The sequence below is a fragment of the Globicephala melas genome, chromosome 15 (genome assembly GCF_963455315.2).
Source record: "Globicephala melas chromosome 15, mGloMel1.2, whole genome shotgun sequence".
In the NCBI taxonomy this organism is placed as follows: domain Eukaryota; kingdom Metazoa; phylum Chordata; class Mammalia; order Artiodactyla; family Delphinidae; genus Globicephala; species Globicephala melas.
The window spans coordinates 35,550,562-35,569,667 of NC_083328.1; the positions used below are offsets into that span (position 1 = coordinate 35,550,562).

General features: G+C 53.0%; 1 protein-coding gene across 9 annotated transcripts; it reads right to left on the reverse strand.

Annotated features, from left to right (window-relative positions):
• Nucleotides 1-1,614: 1,614 nt before the first annotated feature.
• ZNF205 (zinc finger protein 205) lies at nucleotides 1,615-13,538 on the reverse strand. Of its 9 annotated transcripts, none has more exons than XM_070043677.1 (8): nucleotides 13,451-13,538; nucleotides 12,643-12,734; nucleotides 8,954-9,092; nucleotides 6,160-6,373; nucleotides 5,805-5,896; nucleotides 5,329-5,449; nucleotides 3,660-3,764; nucleotides 1,616-3,399 (listed from the first exon to the last, which is right to left on the reverse strand). In XM_070043677.1, the coding sequence occupies exons 3-8, from the start codon at nucleotides 9,008-9,010 to the stop codon at nucleotides 2,333-2,335; spliced, it is 1,656 nt and encodes a 551-aa protein (XP_069899778.1). In that variant the 5' UTR covers nucleotides 9,011-9,092; nucleotides 12,643-12,734; nucleotides 13,451-13,538; the 3' UTR covers nucleotides 1,616-2,332. The 9 variants fall into 9 exon arrangements, with proteins under 9 accessions (XP_069899779.1, XP_069899777.1, XP_030704335.1 ...); XM_070043679.1 differs by lacking the exon at nucleotides 13,451-13,538 and adding an exon at nucleotides 13,192-13,232; XM_070043675.1 differs by lacking the exons at nucleotides 12,643-12,734; nucleotides 13,451-13,538 and adding exons at nucleotides 9,226-9,386; nucleotides 9,488-9,882.
• Nucleotides 13,539-19,106: the final 5,568 nt, after the last annotated feature.

The following is a 19,106-nucleotide window of genomic DNA, read 5'->3' on the forward strand; positions in this document are numbered from 1 at the left end:
AACGAAGATCCAACGCAGCCAAAAATAAATAAATAAAAAAAATCCATCTCAGATAACAGTAATGCCTTGTGGAGACAAAATATTAAAAAAAAAAAAGTCTATCAAAATCCATCTGTTGTGCAAGGTGCATAGTATTCCAAAACATGGAAGTTCCATATTCCATTTAAAGTCCCCTACTCTTGGATATTTAGATTGTTTCAATTTTTCCATTTGTAGATGTTTACTACGTACACCTTCCTGCATTTGCTTGAACTACTTGCTGGAAGGGATGAGCCCAGGTTGTTCTAAGAAGACCGCTGAAGTGGATGCTACTGGGCTCCCTCTCCTCCCCTTACTGGCCCCAGTGGAAAACTACACAAGGAAGAAGGAACTTGAAAGTCCCTTTTTCCAGTGTGCCCTTACATTGTTCTTCACCCTGTACTGACAAAGATTAACAACAAGTTGGCTTGCAAAGGAGAAACGTCCGTGGGATCTGGCTCCATTACCACAAAGCAGGACAAAAGGGTGTATTGGGGGTTTGAGGGACAATAAATTAATAACTAGCACACCTACCATATATTCTATTGGGCATTGCTGATGGATGATAATTTGTTTATAGTTATATTGAAATTGACCACCTTATTGTACTTTCCTTCTGATAGTTTTAGTTTATTTTTCTATGATGTAAAAAGGGAAAATTGTCTTTCCAGAAAATTTATATTCATTTCCAGAATTTATACTCATTATTTTCTTAGTCTTATAGCATTGTCTAGAACTCCCTAAATATCTTGGGACTTCCCTGGTGGCATAGTGGATAGGACTCCGTGCTCCCAATGCAGGGGCCCCAGGATCGATCCCTGGTCAGGGAACTAGATCCCACATGCATGCTGCAACTGGGAGTTCACATGCCACAACTAAGGAGCCAGTGAGCCACAACTGAGAAGCCCTGCAGCCACAACTAAGGAAACCATGTGCTGCAACTAAGGAGCCAGTGAGCCACAACTAAGACCCGGTGCAACCAAGTAAATAAATAAACAAACAAATAAAAACCCTGGACCTGAGCCCCAGCTTCCAGCTCTCTGGTTCAATGACTTTGGACAAGTTATTGGACTTCTTGGCCTGTTTCCTCCTCTATAAAACTGAGATGAAACCCACTGCTCAGACTTGTAGAGCTTTGAGGAAACGTATATATGGTGCTTGGTCCCACGCCTGACAGGGCAGCTGCCACTGGCAGCTATTATTACCATTCTCAGTCTGCTGTCCTGTTCAAGACATTTCATCCCTTATTGGCTGGGAGCTAACCGGGGCTGCGACTGCCCTGCTAGCCCTGTGATCTGCAGAGACAGGTGGGGTCCCAACAGCCTCCCTGATGCAGACGTCCTCAAGGTCATTTGGTGTCAGACTGAATGTAATTGTGAGAGCTGAGCTGCAAACCTAGGACAATAAGCAAGCTGAGCCCACCCCTCCCCAGCGGGGGAAAAAAAAACGTAGAGAATGGGAAGCTTCAGAGCTAAAAAACCAGAAGGCCAGGAGTAAAACAGCCAGGCAGGGGCGGTTAGGGCAAATTACAAAGGACATGTGCAAAGAGACCAAGGAGGTGAGAAATAGGAGAGGAAGCTGGCAGCAGCCTCAGAAAGGACCAGGAGGGGCAGGGTCCCTGGTAAGTGAGAAATCCTCACTGGATTACAGCTGGGTCCTCAGGGACGCAGGTGAAAACGTCCAGTCACAAAATGCAGGCCCCAGTGCCTGAGACAGGAGACAGGGAAGGCAGGAGACACTGAGCGTGAATTCCCATGCTGGCTTGGCCCTCCTCCCGGCTCCCAAAGAGAAGAGCCCAGGGAGGGTCCAGAGCTCACTGGGCAATGCCTGGGACAAGTGACCACAGCAGCAGACCACCCCACCGGGTCCACAATTTCAGAAGTGGCCAGCTGACTTCAGGTTTGGAAACCTCTGTGCTCAGAAGCCTTTGCTATAGGCTCTGGAATGGGTCCAAGCTAGGTGAAGGCTGGGGAGGAAGGTGCCCAAGCCCCCAGAGGGATGACATAGGGATGGCTGAGTGAGGAGACACTGGGTTGACTCCGGAGCCCCCACTTCCCCCCGCCAAGTCCAGGGTCAGCCTCCAGGGCCCCACGAGACAGAGCTATAGGCTGTCGCTCGAATTCCAAGGCCTTTAATTTGCAGTGAGCATGCCTCCTCCTCACCCGAGCTCCTCCCATGTTGCCGCGCCCCATCCCCATGCCAGCACCTCCCCAACTCCCTTCCTGGGCCTCCCAGGTCACACCCCCGCAGCAGCTGCCCCTGCTCCAATCCCCCTCCTTCCCTGTCTCCAGGCCAGCCCCTGTCTCTCAGCCTCCTAGGTGGGGGCCGGAGGGGGTGCCGCCAGAGCCCCGGCTGCCCCCAGCATCAGCATGGCCAGGGCCTTGGGCCCCGCCGTGTGGATCTTCTCGTGCCGGTGCAGGTTGGAGCGCCGGCTGAAGCTCTTGCCGCACAGGGGGCAGGAGTAGGGCCGGACACCACGGTGGGTGCGCTGGTGGGCAGTGAGGTGCGAGCTGTGGCTGAAGCTCTTGCCGCAGTCGAGGCAGTGGTAGGGCTTCTCGCCGGTGTGTGTGCGGTTGTGGGCGATGAGGTTGGAGCGCTGGCTGAAGCACTTGCCGCACTCGGGGCACGGGTAGGGTTTGACCCCGGTGTGGGTGCGCTGGTGGGTGACCAGGGCTGAGCTCTGTGTGAAGCACTTGCCGCAGATGGGGCATTTGTGCGGCTTGGCGCCCGTGTGGGTGCCCTGGTGGGTGACCAAGTCCGAGCGGCGGGTGAAGCGCTTGGCGCAGCGGTCGCACACGTAGGGCTTCTCACCCGTGTGGATGCGCTGGTGCTGGATCAGCGTCGAGTGGTGGCTAAAGCTTTTCCAGCAGGACGGGCAGGTGTAGGGCTTCTCGCCGGTGTGGATGATCTGGTGCTGGATGAGGTGTGAGCTGCGGCCGAAGCGCTTGCCGCAGTCCGTGCACGCGTAGGGCTTCTCACCCGTGTGCGTGCGCCGGTGCGTCACCAAGTGCGAGTGCCAGCTGAAGGCCTTGCCGCACTGCTCGCACTTGTAGGTCTTCTTGCCGGCGTCGCCGTCAGAGGCCAGGCCCTCCTCGCTGCTCTCAGGGGCGGTCGTCCCCCCCTCTCTGGGTTGCTCTGGGAAGCGGCCCTCCTGGGCTTTCGGGATGCCGATGTCAGGCGGGGCTGGTTCCGACTGTGCCTCCACCACGGGACCCGGCTGCACATCGTCCTTGGCTGGCCCTGAGCTCTGGCTGCCGGCTGCTCGCTGCCCACACCGTGGGGCGTCCCCCTGGGCTCTCCCCACCCTGCTTTTGAAGGACTTCATATCCCCAAGGGCTCCCAGGGATGGGGCTAGCTCCTCCTTGCCCACCTCCATGGCTCCTGGATAAAGAGGGATTCCAGCAAGGCAGAGGCTTTCATGAGGGCCCCGGGGGAATTGTGGAGCTAGAAATTAGGGCAAGGACCTGCTGGGAACCCTGGAAGCAAGAGCCACCCTCCACACAGGAGGGAGGGCTGGTGGCCCTGCCCCAGGAGGGGCTGTGTGTCTGCACCCCACAGAAAACCGCCCGCACTGACATGGGGCACCTGGGAGTGACAGCCACGACCCTACTGCCCCGCCCACCTGTCACCTCTGCACGCACCTCTCTTCTCCTCCTCCTCATCTCCCATCTGCTGGCAGGATCCCGAGGCCTCGCCCTTGCCCTGCACTTGAGAGGCCCAGAAAGGCCTGCTGAAGGGAAACCCTGCTTGGGAAGAGATGCTGTGCTCAGTCAGGGCCTTTCGGGCTGCACAGCAAGGAGAAACCACCCCCCACCTCCCCGGAGAGATGATGGAGCAAAAGAAGAGGGGATGCAGCTCTGCAAACACGGGGCAAAACCAAGTGAGCTCAACAGTCACTGGGGGCAGATGGCCATGCCCTCTCAGGATGCACACTCCGGGGCAACCTCCAGGCACACTCTTCTCAGGGCTGGGCCAGGTCAGCTGCTGGCCACCTCTATGTCACACTGTCCGCAGCAGTGAGTCCAGCAATGTCAGAAACCAGATGCAGTCTTTCTATCCTGCACCTGCACCTTCCCAGGATCACAGGCAAAAAGGGCTCCTGGGGGAGGGGCAGTGGGCAAAGAGAGGCCAAGTGGGAGGGCCTGCGATAAGAGGGCCAGGGACACTGACCACCCAGAAGTCAAGGACCAAAGGCCCATTTGCCAAGTACCCCAGGGTGAGGGCCTGAGAATTCTGGTCAAGTCAGGAAGAGAGCAGAAGGGCCCTGGCCTCCATGCCCTGATCCAAGCCCCATGGGGGGGAAGGAATGTTTGGACCAACTGGGTGGTTTAGGGCATTTGTGAGGCCTGCCATGGGGCTCTGGAGTGGATGCTGGTTCCCTCTGATCTCCCAAGACTTGCCTGGACCTGCTGGCCTGGGCCCCGGAGAGTGCTAACAATGGGTGGTGAGCAAACCAGAGATAATTAAAGGTGTGAGCACAGCAGCTGCTGTGATCCCGGGGTCCACCAGGGACAACAGGGGTCTTGGCCCGCCATCAAAGTCAGAGGGTGGAATTACCAAGACCCTGGCTCCACCTGGACTAGCAGGTGTGCAACAGATGTGCACTGACAGACAAACAGACTGAATGACTGAATGAATGACAATGAATGAATGAATGCTGATTTTTCCATAAGCCCTCATAAAAGTCTGCCATGAAAACTAGAGCCTGAAACTGAGGAATCAAAGCCCTGGGACTTTACTGCTTACCATGAGAAAAACCAAGGGAGCCAAGGCCCCTCTGAGAAGAGGACACGGCCCTGGGGTGGATGTGACAGCTCAGAGTCAAAGGCCTGGAGGGATTAGCTGGCACTGTTCCCCATCCCCTGGGCTAGCAGCCCGGCCCAGAGCCAGGCTTTCTGGTCAGATACCTCTGAAGCTGGGCTTGGAAGTGGGCGAACTACTGGAATAAGCTAGGGAAGAACTGGAGAGAAGCACAGTCTCTAGGTCGGCACTGTCCAGCACAGCAGCCGCTAGCCACATGTGGTTATTTCAATTCAAATCTGAGCTGATTAAAATGAGATAAAACAAAAAACTCAGTTGTCCTAGCTGCATTTCTAGGGGTCAATAGCCACATATGGCTCATGGCTACCATATCAGCACCGACCAGAACACATCCATCACTAGGAAGCTTCTATAGTACAGTGAGGTCTGGATGAGCCACAAGAGGGGGTTCAAGCCCTGGAAAGGGAGGAGGAGGTGATGGAAGATAGGCCCCACCGCTGACTTCCCAGGGCCTCAGGAAGCAGCACTCCAGCACGAGTGAGCACTTACCCAAGGACAGCCCGTTCCTCTTCTGCAGGATATCCCTGTAGAAGCTCTGCTGTGTGTGGTCCAGCCGCCCCCACTCCTCCCGGGAGAGGTACACAGCCACATCCTCAAAGGTCACTGGCATCTGAAACAACATGAGATGCCCACTCTCCAGGACACGCCAGGACGTGGTGGAGGGGCATGGTGGTGCCAGGACAAGGGCAAGACCCCGACTCCCATCCTGCTGACTCAAGTGAGGCTGGCCCTCGGGTGTGATGAAGCAGGACAGTTGCCCAAGGAAGGCTTTTGTGGGCAAGAACAAAGCGCTTGTGTACAGCAGAAGACAAGAGACAAAAACAAGGATCCTTCTTTTCGGCACCACTGCCAAAGCTCAGGATCTCCAGTCCCCACCCTCAGGTCCAGCGCTCAGATCCAGAGGATGATTCAGAGACGCTGTCCCTCCACATCCTTCGGCTCCAGCTGTGGATGGGGACACTCACCTGGGACCAGGCAGTGAGGAGCGCCGCGGCCATCCGCCGGTCTCTGGTCCTCCCCTCGTGAGAAAGCACAGAGATCTGGGGGGAGGGGAGGGCTGAGAGAGGAGAGAGGTCCTCAGCGCGGCCACCTCATCCCGCTTGGCCCTCCCACTCCCCGCAGTGAGCTCATGCCAGGCCCACCAGGGAAACCCACAGTGCCTCCAACTCCACCCCCGACCTGATCCAAGAAGAGGGTCAGTGGGCTCTGAGGGTGAGCGGGGGCAGCCTCCAAGGGGCAGGTGGGGCAGACATCAGGGTCTCCCCACCCGGGCTGAGCGTCCACCTGGGAAAGTGCCTCTCTCCACATCCCCCTCCTCACCTCCGCCAGGCAGGAAATGTGATTTCTCCTTAGAGCCCTGGCTTAGGGGCACCCAGCCCCGTACTCCTTGAGCTCTGGCCTCCTGTGATGCCTCCTCAGGGTGCGGCTCTTCCGGCTCCATCTTGATGTGGGGTGACTCCTGAGCGGCTCCCAACGGCACTGTCCCCTCCGACTCGGAAAGCATTTCTTGACAAGAATGCCCATGACCTGGAGTCTAGAAATAACAGCCCCATCAGCACTGGGACGGAGAATGGGAAACACAGCAGAACTCCACACTCGGGGACCTGCAGAGTCAGACACCGAGGCTGGCAGAACGCACACCCAGATGCAAGGCTGGCCCTGCTTCCGCCTCCGTCCCTGAGACCTGCATATCCGTGGTTCACCCTGTGAGGCAGGACAGTGAGGGAAGGAGGGGAGGCTCATCGAGGCCCTGCTGGGTGCCCACAGGGCAGATGCCTCTTCCCAATTTGAGCCTCCCACCTCCCACAGGAGTGTGGATTGTTATTCTTTTAATATATGAGAAAACCGAATGTAGTTGGCTGGGTTGAATAGTGTACCCTCAAAATTCATGTCTACTCGGAACCTCAGAATGTGACCTTATTTGGAAAAAAGGTCTTTGCAGATGTAGTTATGGATCTTGAGATGAAATAATCCTGGATTCAGGTTGGGCCCTGAATCCAATGACTGGTGTCCATAGAAGAGGAGAGGACACAGGGGCTTCCCTGGCAGTCCAGTGGTTAGGACTCCCGCTTTCACTGCCGAGGGCCCAGGTTCTATCCCTGGTCAGGGAACTAGGATCCCACAAGCCATGCGGCAGCCAAAAAAAAAGAGGAGAGGACACAGAAACAGAGGAGAAGCCATGTGAAGATGGAAGCAGAGGCTGGAGTGATGCTGTCACAAACCAAGGGACACCTGGAGCCACCAAAAGCTGAGAGGCAGGAAGGATCCTCCCCTAGAGCCTTGGGAGGGGGCCCTGCTGACCCCTTGATTTTGGGGTTCTGGCCTCCAAAGTGTGAGAGAATAAAAGCCGGTTGTTTTAAGCCACCCAGTTTGTGGTCCTTTGTTACAGCAGACACAGAAAACTCACACCCCCAGGCTCTGAGAACAGACAATGGCCCAAGGTCACAGAGCTTGGAGTGACTCGGCCAGGACTTGAACTCAGTGTATCGGACTCACAAGTCACCCCCAGGGCCATAACTTCTTGAAAGTGACAGGAAGACATGTGGCCTTGGGCCATTTCAGTCCTAACTCAATTGGTCAGAGCTGTTGGCAGTTTCTGATTTGGAAAAAATAAGTCCAAGCATACCTCTAACTGTGCTGAGGCCTTGTACCCACCTAAGTCTGATGGAAGGGAAACTCCTCTCAGGCTCACCCCCTTTAGCACTGTCCCCCACAATGGGACTGCCAGGATCCTCCCTCCCCTCTTCATAGCAGCCTCTGCCCCAGCCCTCTGGGAGGTGAGGAGCAAGCTTTTGAGTCAGGCTACCGGGGCTGGAATCCAGAACCACCGCTTACCAGCCTTTCAGTCCTGAGCAGAGCAGAGCACTGGGAAAGTCACTTCCCTTGCACTGGGAAAGTCACTTCCCTTGCACTGGGAGGCCCTGGTGAGGCCTCATCATCACCACCCATAGCACTGGGCACCGGCCAGCCTTCTGCTGGGAACTCAAGCCTATCCCTCCACCTCCCCACCCACCTCAGTATATAAGACTCTCAGGCCAGGAGTCAAAGTTCCTGGGAGCCACACAGGCCAGGCGGCCTCCGAGACTCAGCTGCTCTGCCTCCACACAGATAACACGTGAGAAACAGCTCTCCTCTCCACAAAGTTCTGGATAAACAAAGAGCAGTGCTGGTAATTATTATTATTACTCTACTGTGTGAGCTGACAGAATCCAACATCAGCACAGAATGTTGTGGACATATGAGGCCCACTGGGAGTTACAAAGGCATTATGGAAGGGAAACTGAACTGCAGTAAAAATTCTTTGTGCTTCTATGGTATGAAAACAGAACTGACACTTGATTTGTACTTGAACTTACAGCTACTGGAAACCGTAGCTGAGGATTTCCAGGTTTTTCTGACCTAGGTTCTAGTTGCTGTGGGTGGTGGTGTTTTATATGTTACAATAATGAGCACCTACGGGCTGATGAGCTGCTTACAGAGGCCTCTCATGCCTATTATCTTCTCTGAGCCTCCCAACCACCTGGCAAGACAGGTGGGAATGGCAGGCACATGATCTGCATTTTATAGATGACACACCTGGTTCCCAGAGGCCAAGGGACCTGCCCAAGGTCGCACATCCCGCTGCAGCTGACTCATGTTCCCCCAGTCCCAAGCTTGGTGACCATGGTCTCCCCGCAAGTCGTAACTACGCACACACAGGCAACAGGTACAGGAAGGGCTATGTGCTCAGACCCAGAGAGAGAGGAGGTGCGGGCCCAGGCAGAGGGGAGTAGAGGGTAGACTGAGGTTTGCCCATATGCTCTGAGCACTGTTCAGAGAGCAAACCCCACCCACGGGACCCCTGTGCAGCCCCCTTACTATCTCGTGTAGCCTTTGGTCTGCTGACTACCGAATTCACGAGGCAAAGCAAAGCAGTCCCATAGAAGTCGATTCCCAGGTGGAAGGTATTTCCCATCATATCACCTTCTCTTCAACATCCCCCCACCGCATCTACCAGCCCTGCTCCCACGGTGAGTCTAACTCATCCATTGGTCCAAATGCCCTGCCTTGAAAATCCCCTTCCACTCCAGTTCCTTCCAGTGCATGCCTCCCTCACCCAGCACCCCATCCATACCTCTTGGGCTCCCTCCTTGTCCTGGGTAGCACGGATGCCTCCACCATCCGCAGACATTTTCTGTCTCAGAGCTACAAAGCTCAGCCGAGTTGTTTCTTGGTCTTGTTGGCCAAGTCCCCTCCAGCTTCTGGCCAGGAGCCTAGAGGAGCAGAAGGAAATCAGCCAGTGTCTCCTGGACATCCCTGAAGCCCCCCAAATTCCCACGCCGGACCAGATCCATCCCTGGTCCCAATCAGAAATAAAACCTCCGAGACGCCCTCCAACGGTCTCACCCTCTATGTTGTTTTTTGGTCCCTCTCTTTGACAGAATGCTATTTTGTATTATCCCGTTTATCGTTGAAGCAAGACTCTCACAGCAACTGGGTTAAGGAAAACCGGGGTGACTTGAAATCTGAATCTCCTGTCATCAGGAGCCGAAAGGTCTGCAGAGATCCTGCGAAACAGGTGCTGAGTGGGGCCCCGCCCACCACAGCCAGCTCCGCGGAGGAATACAGGCCCCGCCGTCTCCCGGGTCCAGGACACACACACACACACCCTGCGCTCGACCTGACTCGGTCCCGCCTGGGATCCAGAAATTGAGCTGCCCGCTCTCAGCAGCCCTCCCTGCGGCTGCAGCCACCCGCCCGGGCCGGGTGTCCATCCTGCTCACGGTCCCGCACAGATGATGTCCTTCCTCTTTCCGAACCCGGGTCCAGGCCTCCTCTCCCTGCCAGCCCGTAGCCTTCCACCTTTGACCCCGTCCCCTCCTGCCAGCTGGCCACCCGCGCGGGTCTCGGGATCCAGGCGCCCTCCCAGCCCCCCTCTCACCGAGGTGGAGGCGGAGGGGTCACCTCGGGCGGCGGAGCCCCCTCCCCCGGGGAAGGGAGTCTCCGCAGCCTACACCGGGCGCGGGGAGCCGGGTGGAGACTGGGATTAGGGACAACAGGAAGTCCCTCCCAGATCCCGTTCCCCACACAGCTGCAGCCCTACAGCGTTCCCAGCTTGGAGGGTTCCGGGTCTGGGGTCCCGAGGCCGGCTGCACCTGCTCTCGGCCGGGAGGTGACTCCCAGATCCGCGTTGCCGGCTCACGATCGCTTTACCTGGCACGTGCTCGTGACACCAGCCAAGCAGGAGCGCCAAAGTGGGAAAATATATTTTGTGTAAGGATTTTGATATTTGACGTTTCAAATTGCAGCTGTCGTTACAGGACGAAGGACACTTTGCCGAGTGGAGGGACATGGTGGTCCTTTTCAGTACACAGAGCTTCTGAAAGTCTTATGGGTGTCTCCGTGGAGACGTCCCTGGATTTCATTTAAGGCTCCCAGACCAGTCAGCAGCTCCTCTGGGTTCCCGCCAAGACTGGCATGGAGTTCTCTCTCCCTAAGAGCAAACTTAGGAAACGAAGAGACCTGGGAACTCCTCAGTACCCACCCCTACACCTATGTCTCACACTTTGGAAAGATGTGGCATCAATCTGATTTTTCCAGACGCTGCCCTCCCCCCGCCCCCGACCAGCTCCCTCTCAAGGCTAGGGATAGAGGTGACAAAGGGGTCTGACCCAGCCATGCATGGGGTCCCAAACCCTCAGACATCCCTGGTGGCTTCATAGTCCACCTCTCAGCTTCTGTCTTCCCTTCAGACTCTGAGAGCTAAGGCTCCCAAAACGGGAGAACAGAGACTGCGCTTCACTCCCTGGGGCAAGGCACTTATTTCTCCTTAACAGGGCACAGGAGATGAGTGTCAGGAAAGGGGTGAGGGCCAGCCCTGTAGTCAGATTCCAGGAAGATTCCTGCTGGAAACGTTCCCAGGCCCCCTGCCTTCGGCCTATCAGAGTCCTCTGAGATACATCCACTTCACCCAGGAAGACAGGCACCACTGGCCCTTGTACCACCCCATCGGTGTGCTGTGTGCACTCACAAGGGTTCAATTTTTTTAAAACTTAGTTCCCAACGCTTAAAAAATTAGGAGGGTTCCAGGACTTCCCTGGTGGCGCAGTGGTTAAGAATTCGCCTGCCAATGCAGGGGACATGGGTTCAGAGCCCTGGCCCGGGCAGATCCCACATGCCGCGGAGCAACTAAGCCCGTGCGCCACAACTACTGAGCCTGCGCTTTAGAGCCCATGAGCCACAACGACTGAGCCAGCGTACCACAACTACTGAAGCCCGCCCACCTACAGTCTGTGCTCCACAACAAAGAGAAGCCACTGCAGTGAGAAGTCAGAGCACCACAATGAAGGGTAGCCCCCACTCACCACAACTAGGGAAAGTCTGCACGCAGCAACGAAGCCCCAACGCAGCCATAAATAAATAAATTTATAAAAAAATAAAAGTGAGGGGAATTCCCATAAAATTGATTTTCTTGAGAAACCAGAACAACCAGAGCAAACTTGGACCCATATTCCTCCCATTCCGGGCCTGATCTCAGGGTGCTACCTTTGGTTCTCCACTTGGCCCTTGCAGCATTTTGAGTTTGCAACTCTGCTTTTGGAGTTCAACTTGTTTTAGGAGTCCTAGAATTCTTATTGATTCTACTATCACTTTGATGAAAGAAAAATTACCCCCAGGGTTTGGCTCTGGTCAGTATCTCCAGGTGTTTTAATCCTCAAAGTAAAGAGAGATGAACAAAATTGTATCAAAAGTCAATACTGTTTTTAAAACAGAATTATAAAATGAGAAAAAGCCACAGGGGGCCCTGGAAAAGATGAAATGCGCAGTCTGGGAGCCAGACTGTGTTAAGCCAGTGTCCAGAGTAAAGGAACTCAACCTGAGGTGGACCATCTCACACATGGCAGTCCCAGGAGTGCACCAAGTCCAGAAAGAACGGGTGTGTCCTGATTCCTGGGCAAACGTTTCTCTACCAGACAAAAGGGGCTACAGTTCAGGGATACTGAGGAAGCCCAGAGGTCTGGATCCCACCATGGGATCACCTAAGTTAGACCAAAAGAAGTCTCAACATTTATTTAACTGTTCAGAAAAAAAAATTATATATATATATATATATTTTTTTTTTTTCGGTATGCGGGCCTCTCACTGTTGTGGCCTCTCCTGTTGCGGAGCACAGGCTCCGGATGCGCAGGCCCAGCGGCCATGGCTCACGGGCCCAGCCGCTCCGCAGCATGTGGGATCTTCCCAGACCAGGTCACGAACCCATGTCCCCTGCATTGGCAGGCAGACTCTCAATCACTGCGCCACCAGGGAAGCCCCAGAAAATATTTACTGAGCATCTGCTATGTGATAGATATTAGCTCCTTCTTGGAAATGAGAGGAAACCCTTCTAGGGCTGGCTCTAGGCCTGAGCAGGTCTAGGAGGAAGGATTATTGATATTTGCTTTGTGGGAATTGCAGTCTCCAAAAGACTTCAGACCAGGGCAGGGTGAGTCAATAAGTAGAGATCAAAAACTTAAATGCCTTCAGCAACCACGCAGTACCATAAACCACCAGTGCCTTGGGTGTAAGACCGGAGTGGGAGAGACTTCAGGGGCCTCAAGAAACCATATTTTGTTTAAAGGGGGCGGTTGGGGGCTCAGTATTGCCCAAGCATGAGGTTTTTTCAAGAGAAGCCAAAAAGAATTCAATTTCTATGTGAAATATCCTGACTTTTGAATGTTGATGACTAAAAACAAAAACAAAACAAAATTAAGAACTCCATACAATTCCAGCAGAAAACATCTGTTGTCCCACTCACAGGCCACCAGGTTAGAGAGTACTTACCTCAGGAGCCTGTTTACAAGGCGCTTATCAGAGCTTCAGGCACGGGAAACACTCAACAAATGCCAACTCCACTATCCTGCGGCTTCAGTGAGCTTGAGTAAGAGAGAATACGCCACCTTTAGTAAATCGTGATCTACCCTCAGACTGGCCTGCGAGCTGATTCAGGTCTTAAAGAGGACCTTACAAAAAAGCAGCCAGAATAATAAAAACTAGAAAAAAGAATCATCTGATGTAAGAAAAATAAAAACAAACGTGTGTTAATGAACACCGTTAAGCCAGGCTGGAGACAGGGAAATGCAGAGATTTAGCCTTAGGAAGGAGAGACGATAGGGGCAAATAAAGGAATGTAAGAGAAGCCAAGAAAAATAGGAATAATCGAGTAAACAGCAGAGAAAATGTTAACCATTGAAAAAGAAGAAAAGGAAGCCAGTACAAGTGTTAGGTAGGTGGAACTCCGGAAATAAAACAAATTTTGAAGAAAAATAACAGAACTCCCAGGGCCGCTGGAGACCAGGTAGTGAGAGTTCAGGTGCCGGGCGGCCCGCTCACCGCCGGTGGCGTGGAGGCAACCCTGAGGCCCCGTCCCCTGATGCGAGACGGACGCAGGGGGAGGCGTTCGGAGCCACAGGAGGCCCAGGAGCCCCGCGCGCACAAGTCGTCGTTCCCCAGCTCTGCAGCCCGCAGGGCAACTATGCGGGGAGCGCGTCTCCCAAGCAACAACTGCCCCATCCCGCCCCCACGGGAGACGCGGTGATTGGCTGTCGCCTCCCTGGCCCCGCCCCCCACAGCACCGCCCTGCTGCCCTTACCTGCGCGCTGCTGTCCGCGCCCGCGAGGAGCAGTCCCGCCGAGGGCGAAGGGTCATCCTGGTGCTGCCGGACCCTGGCCGGTGTGCCCGCGTTTTCCGTCCGGCTGCCCCGTTCCAACTTCCGGTTTCCCCGGGTCTCTCGTGGAGCCCGCCTGTGGGCCAGGGGCACGGGGGCAACGGGGGCGGTGAGGACCGCGGGGCGGACACCCGGGAGCCCTCGAGTTTCCGGTGGGAAAACTGAGGCTGGCTGAGCGAGGGCCCTCAGCTTGAGAGCGCCGGCGCCGGGGTACCCGGGAGCACGAATTCCGGCCCAGCGCCCCATCCAGCCTCCCAGGTCAAGGGTTTCCGCCCCTCACACGTTTTGAGTTTTGTTTTGTTTTGTTTCAAAAATGGGAGTATATGCTGCTGACGTGCCCCCTCTGTGTGCGTGACACATATTTAGTATAAAAAACATATAGAGAAGACAAAACATGTAGCATGTCAAAGACATACACAGCCATACATTATGAAGTGGTGAAAGCAGATTTTATTCGGTAACTACGGACAGCAGGGCAAAGAGCTGCGCTCCATCCGATGTGCTGCAGAGGTGACTGGGTGTTTCAAAGGGAGAATGGGGGCTGCGGGGGGCGGGAGGTAGTGAAAAGTCACAATGAGCCAGTCAGTGAAGCTGCAATTAGGCCAGGTGTGTCTGCTATCTGGCAGGTGTGGGAGGCAGGAGGAGTCTATCCTCCCACAGAGAAGGGAGAAAGAGGCCCTGTCCCTCCTGATGAGTACATTTCAAGGGAATGGCTCTCAGGTCAGTGAAAGATTGTAAGAGTTATAATCTTCTTCTGGGTTATAAGAGACACATATTCACAATTATAAGCCCTTTTTAGTAAGTGCTCTAAGAAAGGGAGGCTAGGGGCCCATCATCAGGCATTAGCTAGAATGAACAGTAAATTTTCCTGGCAGCTTTGAGCTTTCTCAGGCAGGCATTTTAATGGGGGGCTGGGGTCATCATGGCCTTATGCTGCTAGAAGCTATGCTAGAGTTTGGTCAAGTCTTAGGGCAGGTTTGGACGGATGGTTATGTGTCAAGAGTTCTACTGTTCTCAAGCGGTGCCTTGCTGTTTTTCAACTGCGGCATATTCTGTTGTATGGCTACATCACAATGTCTAACCAGGAGCCTACTCATCACCCAATTCTTGATGCCCTTGCCTTGCAGCAACTGGAACTACCCAGCAGCTCTTATTGTGGAGGCTTTGCTCCTTTCCAGTGGGTGAACAAGACTATCATCTGATCTTGCAACAGGGCAGGCAGAGAGGCTGCCAACCCCAAACCTGGCTCCTGGATCTCAGCTGTGATGCTGGCCCAGAAGCCTGCCCATCACAGTCAGCAGAAATGGCTTTCTCCTGCCCTGGGCAAGCTCCAGGAGGAAAGGAGGTTCCTCCCTAGGCAGCAATTCCAAGTGCTTCTTACCATGATTGTCAAGGCTGGCAGCTTCAGCCTCAGCCACGCAAGCTGTGAACACCAAGGCCAGAAAAGCCCCCAAACTTAGTAGGGTTGACTGGATATATTCCCCCAAACACCCACATACCACCTTCCAGAACATTTTCTCTACCTGGGAGCTAAAGACAGCTTACAGTACAGGCAGGGAGGGGATTCTCTGTTGAGACCAAGCTCAAGAGTCACTCCACTTGGCTCTTTGGAGGTAGATATTAGAGTAAATTAAGTTACTTTCCCTATAGAGATTGCTGCATTTTTAGGAAACCAGGACACTATCATCATCCTAAAATACCCTTCACTGTTGCTGCAGTCACCTCCTGCTATCTGATACCTAAAGGGTGCCCCAGTCTTGGGTAGAGTTTAAGGTACATTCACTCACGAAAGCTAAAGACACTGAAGCAGGTGGGGATGGGAGTACTTAGGAGGCATTCTGATTGGCTCAGCTCTGAGGACCCCTCCTGGGAGCAGATGACAATGGCACTCAGGCACCCACCCTTGATGTCCTTTTCAGCCCTTCCTCCTGCTGCACTCTCTGGCACCTACCCTCAGCTCTCAGACTCGTTCCTCTACATGGCGTGTGGTCTTTCACTAGTGTCTCCTATTTTTTTTTTTTTTTACTCAGTTGGGTGTGAAAAAAAATGTAGAACTTCCATTAATTTTACTTTCTCTCCTTTTAAAAATCCTATTTTTGTGAATGCTTTATAATGTGAAAAAAAATCAGGGTTCCATGGAGAAACAGCTGATCCTAGGACTGGGGCAAGAAATGTACAAGATGAGTCTGCAGACAGTGGGAGGGGAAATGGTACAAGCTCTCTGGACAAGTGTGGCAGAATCTTCTGAACCTGACCATCCACATACCCTATGACACAGCGATTCACTCCTGGGCACAAGTACTGCAGTACGCACTTATATGGTTACCCGAGACCTACAAGAACTACTAAGCGTGGCCTCAAACGGAAAACCACCCCCGTGTAGACACAGTAGAATGAACAAATAACACAATGGGGGAATACTATTCAGGGAATAAGCAACCCGTGGATGACTCCCTCACTGTGGAGTAAGGTCAGATGAGAGTTCCTATTGTGTGACTTCACTTACACGGAGTTCAAAGACAGACCAAACAAATCTGCTGTGGTTGGAAGTCAGGATAGCGATTATGGGGGAAGGGAAGTGACCAGAAGGGGGCACCAGAGTAGGCCCAAGAGAGCTAGTAAATTCTAATTTGATTGGGATGCTGGCTAAAGGGCTGTTTTCGCTTGGTGGAGACTCATCACGCTCTTCGTTTTTGGTTTGCGCACAATTTCTGTACATTACACCTAAAAGTTTACTTAAAAAAAAAAAAGGAAATGAATGAAGAGAAACCATAAGACCATTGCTATGATCCAGGCAATAAATGATGGTGACCTGGACTTGGTAGCAGCAGTGGAGGTAGAGAAACACATATATGAAAAATATTTAGGCTATCAGACCTACAGAACTTGGAGACTGATGAGATGTGGGAATGAGTTAAAGCAAGGGGGTCAAGGATAAATCCCAGTACCTGGCTTGAGCAACTGAATGGATTGTTCTACACTTACCGAAATAGAGAATACCAGGAAAGACAAGGTCTGATGTGGAATATTCCTTCAATCCACATTTAGTGAGTGTTTACTATGTGCCGGGCACTGGAGATACAGCAGTGAACAGCAGCAAAGCCAGTCTTGTGGAGCTTGCGTTTAAGTGGCTGGGTGAGGGACTTCCCTGGTGGTCCAGTGGTTAAGACTCCGTGCTCCCAATGCAGGCGATCCGGGTTTGAATCTGGGTTTGATCCCTGGTCAGGGAACTAGAACCCGTATATATGCTGTAACGAAGATCCCGCGTGCTGCAACTAAGACCTGGCGTGGCCAAATAAATAAATAAATAATTTTTTTAAAGTCATACAGTGGTTCACCCTCTCTTCAGTGCTTCTCAGTCATTTCTACCTTAGCAGTGAGATTAGAGTAAACCTAGCCCAGAATCCTGCCAAAGTGTGTTCTTAAGTCTTTGTTCTGTCCTGAATTCTGTACCACCTGGAATTAAACCAACTCATTAAAAAAAAAAAAAGAATGAAGAGGAACTGGCAAAGTGGGGATGTGAGTGAGAGCATCCATTCCAGGCCAGGGCAGGATCAGACTGGCATGTTCAGGAATTGAAAGGAAAAGGAAAAGAAGCCAGAAGATGAGATCCATGGTAGGAAGGGGCTGTGGGATGAGCCCCAGGCTGAGCTGTCTGGATTTAGTTCTAAGTGCCATAGGAAGCCACAGAAGAGCTTTGAGCAGCAGAGTGAAGGGATGCAATTAAACCATCTGCCCAAGTCACACAGCAGCAAATGGCAAAACTGAGACTGCAGCTCGGGCTTGCAGAGCCAATGGCTGGCTCCTACCAAAGAGACAAGATGAAACACCTGGGAGATAGCTAGTTTACAGATACTGAAGAAAGACCAGGACAGGTGCAATGCTCACTCCTGTTCTTATCAAAATCCCCAGTGCTTCTGTACCAGGGCTGGTCCTTAGTGAGGGATCTGGCTGTACCATAAACACTGCAATTACTCCATCAAGATTGCAACCACCCAGAGGAAAATGCTGGGGTTATGGCTGTAGGAAAAGATGTTACTAATGCAGTTAAGAGACAGGCATTTAAGCCTCTGGATGAACCAAAGGCTAATCAAGGGATCATAGTGTTTTTAATAGTAATTCTTCCCAGAGCTGGAGAAGGATTTCTCCCTTTGCCCTGAATAATTCTAAATGGAGGAATCCTAAGGAAACTGAAAATACAAGGAAATTTGTTTTTCTTTTGCAATCTCTGAAGAGATAAGAGGAAAGAAGAAGACCCCATCACCCCATCACTATTTTCAGGTGCTTTTGCTGACCTGGATAATACTAAACTTAATTTTTTTTCATATTTAATAAATAAATGGTAAGTTGGGGTTTGTTTTTGTTTGTTTTTTAGACACCAGTTACTTCCCCCCAAAATCTAAGGTAACAACTAGAATAGTTTAAGTGTGCATTTTCAAGATAATTTTAGAAGATATTGATATATATCCTAAACAGGTAGATTTATATTAAAAGTCCTTTGAAGATGCGTTTATCATTTTTAGTAAATGGAGTAAAGTAGCAATCCAGCATCTTCACAAGAATTTTCGTCTCTCAGTGGCTAACACTCTGGGAGAGGGGAGTGTATTGATATTTTCAAAGATAAGGACGAATGTGAAGGGACTTAAATGTTCAGCTCTTTTTTTTTTTTCCTCGCCACGCGGTTTGCAGCATCTTAGTTCCCGGACCAGGGATTTAACCCGGGCCAGACATCGAAAGCGCTGAGTCCTAACCACCGGACCTCTAGGGAATTCACTTAAGCCCTTTATTTCTGCAAAGTAATTTGAGTTAATAAACCTTGCCCCCGTGATCTGGTCCTGCCCGGTCTGTAAGCCTCAAGGGGGCAGCACTTGTCCCTTCTATTCAGTACTGGGTACCCGGGGTCAGGGACAATGCCCGGACACACTCGGGGAAGGAAATAGTTCCCGAATGAATGGTGCGCGCGCGTGGTGGGCCAGGAGCGCGGGTATTAGCCAAAGCCCATACCTGGGCCGAGAGTTAGGATTGAAGGAGGCCAAAAGCTAGTGTTGGTCTTGTCTCACTCCAGGCACTTGCCTTTCTGCCTGGATGCTATTTCTGGGAGTTAGGTCAACTTGGTCTCTGCTTTTCTGACAGATTTCCAGGAAAGGTGTGCACCTGAGTCGAAGGTCTGGAAGACAGCGTCAACAGCAAACACCGAGCCTTCCGTCTGTGCTCCCAGCCAGCTCCCCCAGGCTCTCACCTGGACGCTCCAGGCCCGAGGCACCGAGACCACCTTACCCGAGGAGGCCACGCTCCTTCCTGCAGTTCTCCCCCATCCTGTCTAGACAAGGCCCACAGCTCCCGGTCGAGTTGCCCCCACTCCCAGGGGTCAGACACGGCCTCGTCCTCGAAGGCGGCAGCCATAGGTGCGCGTGTCAGTCCTAGAGGCGGGGCAGGAGCGGTGGTGCCCGGGGGAGGGGGTGTGATGGTCCAGCCTAGGTATAGGGGTACAGGAGACGCCTCCGCCCCGCCTCCCAGGCCAGGCCCAGCGGCGGGGTTTCCTTTCCACATCCGGGGTGGGGTTTCATAGTCCCGCCCCGGG